The following is a 12,817-nucleotide window of genomic DNA, read 5'->3' as shown; positions in this document are numbered from 1 at the left end:
TGAAGGCTTGTTGGAAAAGCCATGTTTTGATGCCCTTTTTAAATATTTTGGCATTGGGTTCCAATCTAAGTTCCTGTGGCAGTGAATTCCACAGCGGTGGGCCTGCTTTGAACATCATAAAAAAACTGATATCCATTTCCACCTTCTTTTTTGTATTATTTACAGCAGCCAGAAAAGCATACTGTTGGTTCTGCTAGGCTTGTTGCAAAGAATTCTTATAACAGTAGCAAAGATTGATATGAAGCTTGAAACAACATACTTGGGGCAGGATTCCCCTCTGAAAACTAGTGCAAAGGCCAAGGGTTAAAGTATCCGCGCTGTTTTGAAAATGTTAATCTATAAACAGGATTTTTTTTTTTCTCCCACTGGCACCATATGACAAAAAAAATAAATGTTTTGAAAATAGGGATCTTAATGTTCAGGTGCTAAAGCTAGCAAGAAAAACAAACCAAGCTGAACCAGTTCGTGCATCAAAAGAAAATCACTTGTGTGTTCACATTATTACAAACGATGCTAAGTGGAATGGATTTTTACACAGAAATGCTATTTCTTTCCCAAAGTGGGTCAGGGTAATTTTTTTTTTTTAAACTTGTCTTCTGCAGCCCAGCTGTATTCAATGTTGTCTTTGATTTCTAACTTCAACCTATACTCACCTTCACACAGCTTTCAATCAAAAAATATATTCTGAAAATAACACTTGCTGGGCACACATGGGCTTTTCAATCACAGCTATATGAAGGTACACACTCAGGGCCTGAGTCACTAAAAAGTAAGTTCCCTGAAGCATAATACAATTTGCTGGTTTATTTTTCTTTACATGAGAGTCAGGTTCTGTTCTGTCTTTATTCATCAGTGTACAAGTGCCAGAAGCACAGAGCAAACCAGTGACATAATACTGAGCTGTCATGTCAAAGTCTATTCAGATTTGCCTTGCATTTATCATCAGCTTTGCGTTACTACAAACTTGTCCATATTTCTTTTGGAGAAAATGAATTGGAGATTTTATATATATATATATATATATATATATATATATATATATATATATAATTTAATATAATTTAATATATATATAATCATATTTACATTGTTATACATAGTTATTTTCTTCTTTAAAATAGTTTATACACAGTATATATATTTGAATTATTTTAAAGAAGATAATAACAATGCCCAATTTTCAAAACTGCTTGTTTTATGCCTTCTAGTAAAATCCTTCTGAAAATACCTCATATGCTCTTTGAAAGAGTGCATTTGGAAGGTGGGGGAATATTGTGCTAAATACACTTTTGGAAAACATGCAACTTTCAGTGAGGCACGGTAAATTACCTGGAAACACAGAAAAGAGGAAATTTACATGAAAGCAAATGTTGAATCTTCTCTTTACAATATAAATTATTTTCTGCTATTTTCATGTACTCAGGCTTAGCTAGATTATGAAAGCATATACTAAAAGAACATAGTTTTGGATTTTATTACTTTCCTTTTCCAAACTCATGCTCATATTAAGTTATAATTCAGGTACAGTGGGTAGGTAGGTCCCCATCCCATCTAACCCCTAGATTCATCAAATTGTGATGTGTTTTCACTGGAGGTATGTGCCGGGCTTTTAAAATTCACCTTAAAGCATCAGCACAGAGCAGAGAACCTGCTGGCACTTGGCTGCAGTAGGAGCCCTGAAAGTATGTACAACAGGCCAAAGGGGCTAGCTTTGTCCAGATGGTAAGGGACAGAGTGTGTCAGAGTCAGACAAGCTAGGATTTTTTTTCTCCCTTTTCCAAAAGAAAAAATAAAAGTAGAGAGTTGGTTTACTCCAGGCCCTGATAGAAGGGCAGCAAAAGCTACAAACTGTGATACAGACATTGAATGCCCAGCAGCAAGCCATGCAAAAAGATTTGAACAAATACCAGGCTCCCTTGGTATGGATTACAGAAGTCCTGCAAACTAGTATAGCCCTGCATACCCTTCTTACTCCTATGATGGGCATAGGAGAGAAACTAGAGAAGGAGGTGAATGCCAGCATTGTGGAAGTCAAGGGAAATAATGATGAAAATGGCGAGACAGATTATGAGTGGATTATTGTGAATGATAAATAAGAAAGAAAGAAAAACATTCACAATAGGGAGTCAAAGACTCAGAGAAAGAAAAGCCATGGGACTTAGGTCCACAGGCTTTCATTGCAGAGAGAGAGGCCACCGCCAAAGAATGTCTTGGGACTGAAGAAGTAGTTATCAGTGCTAACTGCTAACCTGACAATACCCCACAGTTGTAGTTTTGTGGATATTTCTCACCACAACTTTGGTGCTTTTGGGGTTCCAGTTCAGCTGAATGGGGGTCCCTGCACATGCTCTAGTCAATTCTAGGAGTGGAAAACCCCTCATTTAGAGGGAGCTAATTAAGTGAGACTACAGTGATTGTGAACCGCCAGTGACATTACACTACACTTTTGGAGACCGGCGGCGGGGATGTCAGCTGAACAGGCCAGCCTTGAAATAGGAACACTCCAATGGCCTTTTGTGAGGGAGTTTATAAGAAACTTCCTCAGAACATCTTAAAGGACGGACCACAGTTATCTGGCCCTGTCCTCCTTAGGAGATCATCCAGCAAGGGATTCTGGTCAGGAAGATTCCCTTAGTCAGGGATAAGAAAGAAGGGCCCAGAAGGGTTAGGTGGGCCTGTGGAGGAAGAAGGAAGCCTCAAGAAAGAGAATTGCATTGAACTGTAAGTTGCATTGTCATATTTATTTGAACTGCATAGAATGGCAAAGTTGCTTTGGCTGATACTTTCTATAAATAAAAAGACTTATAAAAGATTTTTCCAGTTTCTAGCCTGAATCTGGCTACCCTCTTGACCACTCAGTACCACATCTTTATATCTGGTTGTCCTGGAATGTGATCTACCGGATTTAGAGATTCTGTGGACCTACCGTAACGCTGGTCAACCAACTATGAAGAAGAGTCCTTGCTAGAAATATCCCCTTGGGAAAGTCCAGAATTTATTCTTGTGGAAAAGGAAGAGTTAATTCTTGAGGGTATCAAACAGCTTTACAAAAATATGAAGAAAGAGGACTGGAACTTGGATACTCTTTGCATGAGACATTGATCCTTATACAAGCTCAATGTTGGTTGTTATTCTGTGGGCTGTTATTCTTCTAAAAGCAAGGGGGAAAAGTTGAATGGTTAACTGGAAAGATCCATGCCAGGGACTTCACTGTCTTTACTTTGCATGGTGACATGGATCAAAGGGAACAATATATGAAGGATTCCAAGCAAAGGAGGAACCATGGGCACGTTGGGAACCTTTAACTGGTTCCTCAGAAAGCATGATGGAGGGTTCTCTTAAGTTTGGCTGGGGACACTTACACAGGTGTTAGAGGGGAAGGTATTCTCTGGCTTACGAATCCCCATCCTGACTCTACCTTCCATCAGAAAAAGAAACGGATAGACCCAGTTCAGAGTGGGAAAGGAAAATAGGAATGGTGATTCACTTCCCTAGGAGTAGATGCTTGACCTGGGAAGATTAAGCTGAGGGGGTGGGTATGAAAAAGAGTGTATATCTGAATCCCCATAAAATACTAGCCTGGTCCACCTTAAGGCACATCCAAGAAAGGAATGTCAGCCATATGGCATTTCCCTAAGCAGGAGAATAGAGAACAGGTCCAGGAGGGAACAGAAAGGTCCTGGGGACGAGGAGAAAGAAGCTCCTATAACAAGACTGTCTATTTCTGAACTTTTGATTTAGATGTGCTCAGGTAAGCAAACTTTTCTACCTGTTTTGTAAATGATAAAGCTGACTCTGTGGAGAAAGGCCAGAATCCAGACTATTCTGTCTTCCAGCACTCTTATAAAGCCAAAGACCACACGCACATTATCACATGGCATTAATTTTTTATTTATCCAAGCAAGATATTTCTTTGTACATATATTTATAATGGTACAGTACCAGAGAAACGATTCTGACCAGAACCATATCTAATTGTTAAATAATATTCCCCCAACTTATTTAAACTGTTCTTATGTTTATGGTACATACATATTACTGTTTCTTAATGAAGAGTTGTTCCACTAGGAAGCAATCAAATATATCCCTTGCTCACACAAAACCTGATGGATTCCTTAATGCTGAATAAGTCAGCAAGGTTAGTGGAATTAGTTTATTCTGAGGCACAAAAGACTAATGCTTTATAATGATAATTTAAATTAAAACTACTTCAGTGTTCGTTCTGTCATGTCTAATGGTAAAAATGACCTATTTTGAATTGAATTACATTATTCATTTTAATCACTCAATTCTGAGAACTCATCTCATCCATAGTAAAACTAAATTGAAGACTGGGCATAAAGGTACAGAACAAAACAAACAAAAAACTCAAAAAAACTTTAATTGCAGCAGGATTTGTAATAAAGAAAAATATGATTATTTGGGGAGACAGAGAATATGCCACTTCAAAATATGAATACAAAAAATAATGAACAATTTGAATTCTTTGAGACTGAGTACAAATGTAAATTATTCCAGCTTCTATTCCACAGTGTATCCTGATGCACAGTGCCAATATTGGGAAGAAGCCATTTGATATTCTGCATGCAGAATAGACAGAGCAAAGCTACATGAGATGCCAGCTCCTTGGTTTGTAAACACTGCATCCATTTTATTATAATGTTTTTGAACACTCCAGTGAGCAAAGCATTATAGCGTTGGTTAAATTCTTCCGTCCGGAAGCATGATAACTTCCAGTAGACAACACTAAGGGGACATGGGCCTTGTACTTATGCTACTGAAAATGACATTGATCTGACTAGGATGAGGTCATTTTCAACAGGGTCACAGCCACTGTTCCCTCTAAACTGTGGTCATGTGAGTGTGCACAGAAGTCATGAATCCCGCGCATACAGCAAAACATAGTGGGCCGGATTTTAAGACGTAGGGGCGGGTGTACATTTGTGCATGCAACCTGGGGCGCACAAATGTACACCCGGTTTTATAACACTCGTGCGCAGGGTCGGCGCATGCAAGGGAGTGTACACTAGTGCACCTTGCGCGTGCCGAGCGTTAGGGGAGCCCCGATGGCTTTCCCCGCTCCCTCCGAGGCCGCTCCAAACTCGGAGCTCCGAAATTGGAGCGGCCTGAGAGGGAACTTTCCTTTGGGCCCCCCCCACCTTCCCCTCCCTTTCCCGACCTAACCCACCCCCCAGCCCTACATAACCCCCCCCCCCAACCTTTATTTTTAAGTTGCACCTGCCTCCGGGCAGGCATAGGTTGCTCGCACCGGCCGAGTGCCAGTGCGCGACCTCCCAGCCTAGCGGCCATACGGAGACCTTTGGCCACATCCCCGCCCCGCCCCCGGACTGCCCTGCCCCCACCCCGCCCTTTTTTTCAAGCCCCGGGACATACACACGTCCCGGGGCTTTACCTGCGCCGCCGGGCCTTTTGAAAATAGGCCCGGTGCGCGTAGGCTTTTAAAATCTGCCCCAGTGTGCACAAGACATCCCAATATTATTTGCATTATACTGACTCATAGTGCACAAATTTGAACTTGGCTTCTAAAATGTAGCACATAAAGAAATTATTTGCGTACACAGTATTTCAAAAATTTGAAGGAACATTGAAGTACTAGAAAATCCTTGCAGAAGCATGGTTATTTCTTCCTTCCTTGTTCAAGAAGTGCTGGAGCTCGCTGATTTGAAGTGTACAGATTCATTATGACTTTCCTAATCCAAAGGCAGTCTATGTGTCACAAACAGAAATGTATCTCAACATTGCCCATTAATCCTTCCCCTTACTGCCTTACAAACCTGGCCCATACAGCAGTTCTGAATAGGGAATATTCTAAGTGTTGTTAAATACAGTCCAAACTTGTGTGATATGACTAAGACATCACAAGGGTAATTCTATCTTATGTCTAACTGAATGGGCAAAGAGAATTAAAAGTAGCCATTTAATATCTGGAAAAAAAAATTTTCTCATGGAAATTGCTGTTTTTGTTGTAAAAAAAAAAGATTTAAAATCACTGGTAATAAGTAAAAATGTTACAAAATCAAGAAGTACCTGCATTTCTGGGGTTAATCAGATTCAACCTTTTTCAAGGGATTAACATTTCCACATATGGGGGGAGCGTAAGTGAGGAGAGAGAGACGCCCCTGAATGAGAAAGAACACCCTGGGAAAAGACTGATGTGTGCGATTGAGACCCGGTGAGAATCATCTTCATTGAGAGCCGGTGAGAACATCTAGCGAGTGGAGAGACCCAGGAGAGAGACGCGTCTGACGTCATCAGCCGGTGTCCGCTGTATAAATTCAAGCAGCGGATGGTGCCCCGCCTTTCAACGGCATGCCGCCTAAGCCGCGCGCCTCCGAAGGGGCGCGCGGCTTTGTCCGGCTTAGTCCGGAGAAAGTCTCTCTTTTTCTTTTTTTTCCCTTTGGATGGTAAAAACTGGTGAATTCTTCCCGATTACTCCACAAGGATTCTATGGGGAGGAAAAGGAAAGTAAAATCTTTCCCAGTATCTCCAATAACACCGAGGGGCCCTATGGACAATCACGTCGTTAGACGGATTGAATCACCACGAGAGGACATTGAAGGGGAACAGTTTTCTGCATCCCTTAGTCCTGGTGAAGGTTCTTCATTTCCACCACAACCCAAAGCATCAATTTCGGATGGTTTTTTGCAGTTAGAAGTTGGCGGCCCACCTGATGGAGGGGACTGTGCAATTCCTGGGGAGAACCAGCTAAGTGAAACATTATTAAATTTTCAAATGGGGCTGGCTACAGGGGAATCTAAGAGGCCTGAAATATGACCTATAGATCCCCCTGATAACATAACCCTAAAAGATATATGGAAATTGATGGCTACTGTTAATAATAATGTAACCCAAATGAATGATTCATTGTCAGGAATTGTAAATGCTAATAAATTACAGATAGAAGAACAAAGGAAGGAACTAGTTTGAAGGATAATATGAGTAAAGTAACAACTAAAAAATTGTTAGAAAATACTGGGATAGCCCAGATTAAAGATAATCTCTCTATTCGTAGAGAACTAGAGAATATAGAAAATATGATGAGATATAGAAATTTACGATTAGTTAATTTTCCGCAAACTAGGCTTTTATCACCTAGTGAAATGTTAAAATAATATTTCAAGGAAATTTTTCAATATGCTGAGACAGAGATACCTGTTTTTTCAAAGGTCTTCTACTTCTCCAAGAAATATGGAGTGGTGGAAGAGGAAAATCCACATATTTCAACTATAGGTGTCTCCACATTCCTTGAGGAGTCAATTGACATTATACAAAGAAGAGCTACCTTATTTGTTTCTATGTTATTGGAAACTGATAAAGATAGAGTGTTTATGGATTTCCTTAAACATAGAGATATGAATTTTTGTGGTCAAAAGATATTAATGTTTCCTGACGTGTCTCGAGCCACTCAGGCTAAAAGGAGACACTTTCTCTCTCTAAAAGTTAAAGTGTTAGCCCTTGGGGCAACCTTTTTTCTGAAATATCCTTCTATTTGCATTATTTCTTTTAGAGGGAAGAAATATAGTTTTATTGACCCTTTACATTTGGAGACTTTTTTGTTAGATAAAGATACCGCTGGAGGAAATAATATAGGCCAGTAGAAAAATCCTCTCTCTCTCTCCGAACTGTATATTTTTTATTATTATTACATTTGTTTAAATTTAGCTCCCCCTCCCATTATAGGATATGTAATAGAGAAATTCTTTTCTTTTATGTAATTTTATTTGTATTAGGTTATAATTCTGTGTTACTTATTTTGAAATTTTGTGAAAATTCAAAAAAGAAATAATTAAAAAAAATTAACATTTCCACATATGGCTACAATAATGACCAGGTGAAATGTATGAATTGGTCTCACTTTCTTGTAAAATAAACATCACTTTGGTTTGCAAACAGGTAGCTCTTTGAATTTTAATACATCCTTGCTCAGATTTGTGGCAAAACTCTTTTTTTTAAAAATATTTTTCAGACCTGACATCATCTCTGGTTAATGTCTGATGGTGCTGGTTCCAGAAAGTTCCAACAACATCACAGAATGACTTCTTTGACTCTTTGCAGTTCAAATCATTATTTGACCTTAAGATTAGGCATTTGTTGTTCATATAGAGGTCGATTTTCAAAGATGCATACGGTTCCTGGCACACGCACATGGATGCAGCAATTTTATAACATGCGCGCGGTCATAAAATATGATTCCCGCGCATACATGCGTGGCTGATTTTTATATCGGCACAGGCATGTGTGGGCAGGTCACGACTTGCGTGCGCAAGGGGGGATTTTAGTTAAAAATGTGCGGTGACTCTATCGGGCCTACACCAGTTCCCTCCCAGTCCGCTCCAATTTTTTTAATTTTCAAACTTACCTGCTCCTTTGAGCAGCAGTAAGTTCCATGCGCTGGCAGCTGGCCAGTGCTTGCTTCCCCGGGACAGGGCCTAATGGCTGCCAGCGGGACAGGGCCTAATGGCCTTCTTCTCCCTTTGTTTTAAAATTTGGAAGAGATGCTTTCATAGCTCTTCAGTTGGCCATATGAATCCTCTCCATGCTGCACTGCCTGACCCATGGAGGTTGGTATGCCACATAGCATTTTTGTTAATGTATGAGTGCCTTGGGCTTGAAAATCTTGGGAAACACTGGTATATATGGTGTTATACAATATTGTGAAAGTGGTGAAGCAGATGCTGGCAGGATGGTTCTCACATTCCCTTTTCTAGTAAGAATCAAGTCAGGAAGGATAAGGATGAGTGGAAGGGTGATCGTTGGATTGGGGTTTCATTTTGGGGAGTAGGAGGATTGGTCTCCATATGTTGGAGTTGGGGCTTAACGTTGAAGTTGAGCTTTCATGTTGGGGGTAGGGAGGAGGGCTTTGATTTTGTGGGTGGAAGGATGAATGAAGAGGTTGTGCTCATCTTGCTGGAGGGGATGAAATCCCCTGTGCTAACTGAACCTATTACTTTGAACTGGTTCGTATCAGGAATTTTTCAATCCATCATATGTATACTAAACTATTTTGGCATACAGTTAGCATGTGATCACTCTGAAAATGATTGCTTTGTAGGTGCATGCTAACATTTAATGCATAGGCCAGAAGTGGCATTTTGGCATGCATGCTAATGGGTTGATTGTAAAAGGCCTGCGCATGTAAATCCCGGGGTTTACGTGAGTGGCCGGGCCTTGCGTGCGCTGGGCGAATTTTCAAAGAGGCCCGGCCACACGCATAAACCCCAGTATGTGCATGGACAACTGCCAGGCCTCTTCAAAGGGGCGGGCTGGGAGGCGGAGTCTGGGCGGGGAGGGGCAAGGCAGGGGGTGGGCTGGGACAGCACCATGGATCACTGTCTCAAAGACTTGCATGCCGGCAACCGGCTGGTGCATGCAGCTTACTTCAGCCTGAGGACCTGAAGTAAGTTCTGCAACAAACCTAAAAAATAATAGGTAGGGTTTAGGGGGTGGGGAGGAAAGGGGAAGGGGAAGGAAGGTTAGGTAGGGGGGTAGGGAAGTTCCCTCCCAGTCCGCTCCTTCATTGGAGCGAACTGGGAAGGAACTGGGGAAGGCCAGAAAGCATCAATGCGTGGAAATTGCTAAAGTCGTCCCCCCCTTGTGCGTGCCGCCCGCACACACACGCATGGATTATAAAATCTGGCGTGCATGTGTGCGCGGCCCACGGATTTTATAACACATATGCGCTGGCGTGCACGTGTTATAAAATCGATGCGTCCATGTGCGCGTGCGCACATTATAAAATCTACCCCTAAATTTTTAACTTACACGTGCAAACCATTTTTTAGTGCAAGTTTTAGTGCAGAGATTCCGTAGTGAAATTACATGGCTATCTTTAGCCATTCTACATGAGGCCGTTTTCAAACTCAAGGATCTAGGTGCCAAACTCTTAGCTAGATTCCTAAATCCCCTTTCCTGATTGTTCTTTCCATGCAGAGCCATAGCAATAATGCCCTGTACTAATGCAGTTTTAAAATGCATCTTTTATTTGTTTTGGATTTACAAAACATATAAAAATACTTTTAATGGAAACCCTCTATGCAAATTATCAAGAACTAAAAGAGCTTACCTGAAGGGATAGGCAAATTCAATTGCAATTTTGAGGTCACTTTGTGTCCTGTTTATACAGTCCACGCTGAGCTGCAGTTCTCCGGAATAGCCACCACATGTTGCAAATGCAAAGATTGCAAAAAGCTGTTAAGAAAAAAAAATAATAAACAATTTTCATTTTGCATGATGTTCCCGAAAATTGCTGCCAAAAATTGTGACACACATAAGTCACATCAAGCGAGGCAAATTTCCCAGAAGACAAGTTACCATGAAATAATTATAAAACATAGTTTTTCTCCTATTTTAACATTGTACTATTGTTTCATCATTTGCCGTTTTGGGAGAGAGTAATGAGTCATACAGAAGAACATATTCAGTGGTTTGTGCTTCAGGACCAGATATGCATTATTTTCATTTAATGTTGACATATGCATATTACAGATAGGTTAAGCAGGAGTAATAAATGGCAGCATACAGTTTTAATAGAGCTTTTTTGTATTAAAACAAAACTAAAGGAAGCTGTGAGGGCAGTCATGTCATTATCTCTACTGCATGGTACAAATCAACTCCTCTTGTTGGTACATTTCTTTTATTCAAATGAGAGAAATTCATCAGTCGTATCAAATTTGTAGTTAATTCCTCTGACTGTGTATGTAAAACAATACTCCCAAACCCACCCCTCCCTCCAAACCTGCCCCACGTTGATAGTTTTCCTTCTTATGGTGGCCCCTCTTACAGAGGTATATATGCCACTTTTCAATGTTATCTGGCTAATTTCCCCTAGGTTCATCCAATTGCTATAAATATAGTGGAAATGGCACCCGTGACAATAAAAATGGGCATGGTTGGGCAACTATATTGTTAAGAGAGAGAGAGTGTGTGCCTCTGTATAAAGTCAATATGACATCCTATAGTGCCATTTCTGCCACAGAGCAGTCCTAAAGTTAGCTAAACATGTCTAACTAAGGGGGTCATTTTCCAAAGGTATCGCACGTGAAAAGTCCCTTTTCGCATGAAATATCTAAATCGGGGCAGAGTCGGGGCAGAGTCTGCACCAGAAGAGGAGGAGTCGGGGCCGACTCCGCGACGACTTTGCTGATGGCGAAAAGGTAGGCGCTATTGGATGCGAAAGCTGGCAGCGATCGCACCGTGGAGGTGCGATCGCTGCCGACTTTGGCAGGCCTGCCCCCCCACTTCGCCCCCCAGCCCACCATTACCGCCGGATTTTCTGCGACCTTAGAAAATCCAGGCCTAAGTGGGTTATTTTCTAACTCTATCAGACGCGTGCGATAGCTAGATCGGGGTGGAGTCAGGGCGACGTTGGCACCGGAAGAGGAGGAGTCCGGGCAGCGTCAGGGCGGACGCTGAGGAAACTTCGCAGGCGGCGATAAGGTAAGACCCCTTATCGCTGCCAGTAGCATGCCCAATAGCACCACCTTTTACGATGGCGCTATTGGGTGCGAAAGCTGGCAGCGATAACACCGCGGTGGCGCGATCGCTGCCAGCTTTCGCAGGCCTGCCCCCAGTTTCAACCCCCCAACCCCCTTAACGCCGGGATTCACAAAACGTTGTGAAGAAAGAAAATACAGGCCTAACTTTAATATAGCTTGGTATATTCAGTGGTGCAGCAAAGTTAGCCAGATAAATTTATTTGGCTAACTCTGGGTGTCATTTTTCAAATTGCAATGGGCCGTTATTGCGTTATGATTTGGAAATTCAAATTAGGGAAAGGGGAGGAATTTGGGTGGGGTTTAGGTGGAGTTAAGGAAATTTAGGGGCCTGTAGCACTGCAGGCGATAATATATGACACATTATCGCCAGCATTAGCGCCGGAAATAGTTACAGTTATTGGCGCTAAGAGGCGATTGTGTGCAGTATGGTTGCTATTGCGGCGGGCAAAAACACACCGCCACGATGTGGCCGCCTGCTCACTATCACCCCGCCCCTTTTTTTTCCCCACAGGCAATCATTTTGCTATAGTTATAGTGAAATGATGAATTTAGGCCCAAGACAGTTGGCTGGCAGCTGAAAATGGATCTCTTAACTACTGACAGAAACAGCAATAACATAAACTACTATAGGAGGAAAAAAGAGAAATCTGACTAAGAGAAAGTGTTACACGATTCATAAAAATTAGTTAGAAAAGGAGCTTGCAAAACCATTTTGTTGTTTGATCACTAAAATATAAAATTGCCCTTGAATTAATTAGCTTTTCTTTAGTAGTTTGAGCAAAATGTTTTAGTAGCATGCAGTGCACTGTTCAATATCTGAATGGAGAAGAAAGGAAATGAATCGACATTAAGGATTAATATTTTAATAAATGGGTAGCAGCATCTCCTCTATTTTACAACTTTCTAGCACTAGAAGCACCTACATAAGACAGAGAAATAAACCCAATAAAAAAAACAAACCATCCATCCCTTTGAGCTCTGCAGTTTAATTTATGATAAATAAGCCTAGTATGTTTTATTCACAGAAGTTATTCTATGCAGTCTTTTTTACTGCACTTAATAAAGCATTGCAGGGGTGTGCACGGAAAATATTTTCATTTTGTTTGGTTTACATTTTGTTTTTACTTTATTTCCTTTTTTTTTGTTTGCTTTCATTCACTGGATTGTTGTCATTTTAGTATGAGCTAAAACCATTTATCATGTGTTTAAAAAAAGACAAAAACAAAACAAAAAGAAATGTCATTGATTTTTGTGTTGCTTCAGATTAGAAATTATACAAAATTAGTAGTAAAAGCCCATCC

The 12,817-nt window shown here is 41.0% G+C and overlaps 1 protein-coding gene across 1 annotated transcript in view; it reads right to left on the bottom strand.

Moving 5' to 3' along the window:
- SYNPR (synaptoporin) overlaps positions 1–12,817 on the bottom strand; it is a 453,809-nt gene that overhangs the window by 82,560 nt on the left and 358,432 nt on the right. Inside the window, exon 3 of the mRNA XM_029601012.1 lies at positions 10,085–10,209. Within this exon, the coding sequence (XP_029456872.1) occupies positions 10,085–10,209 (125 nt within the window). The remainder of the gene's footprint in view (positions 1–10,084; positions 10,210–12,817) is intronic.

The sequence above is a fragment of the Rhinatrema bivittatum genome, chromosome 4 (assembly GCF_901001135.1).
Source record: "Rhinatrema bivittatum chromosome 4, aRhiBiv1.1, whole genome shotgun sequence".
NCBI lineage: Eukaryota > Metazoa > Chordata > Amphibia > Gymnophiona > Rhinatrematidae > Rhinatrema > Rhinatrema bivittatum.
This window is presented reverse-complemented; position numbering and strand designations above follow the sequence as displayed.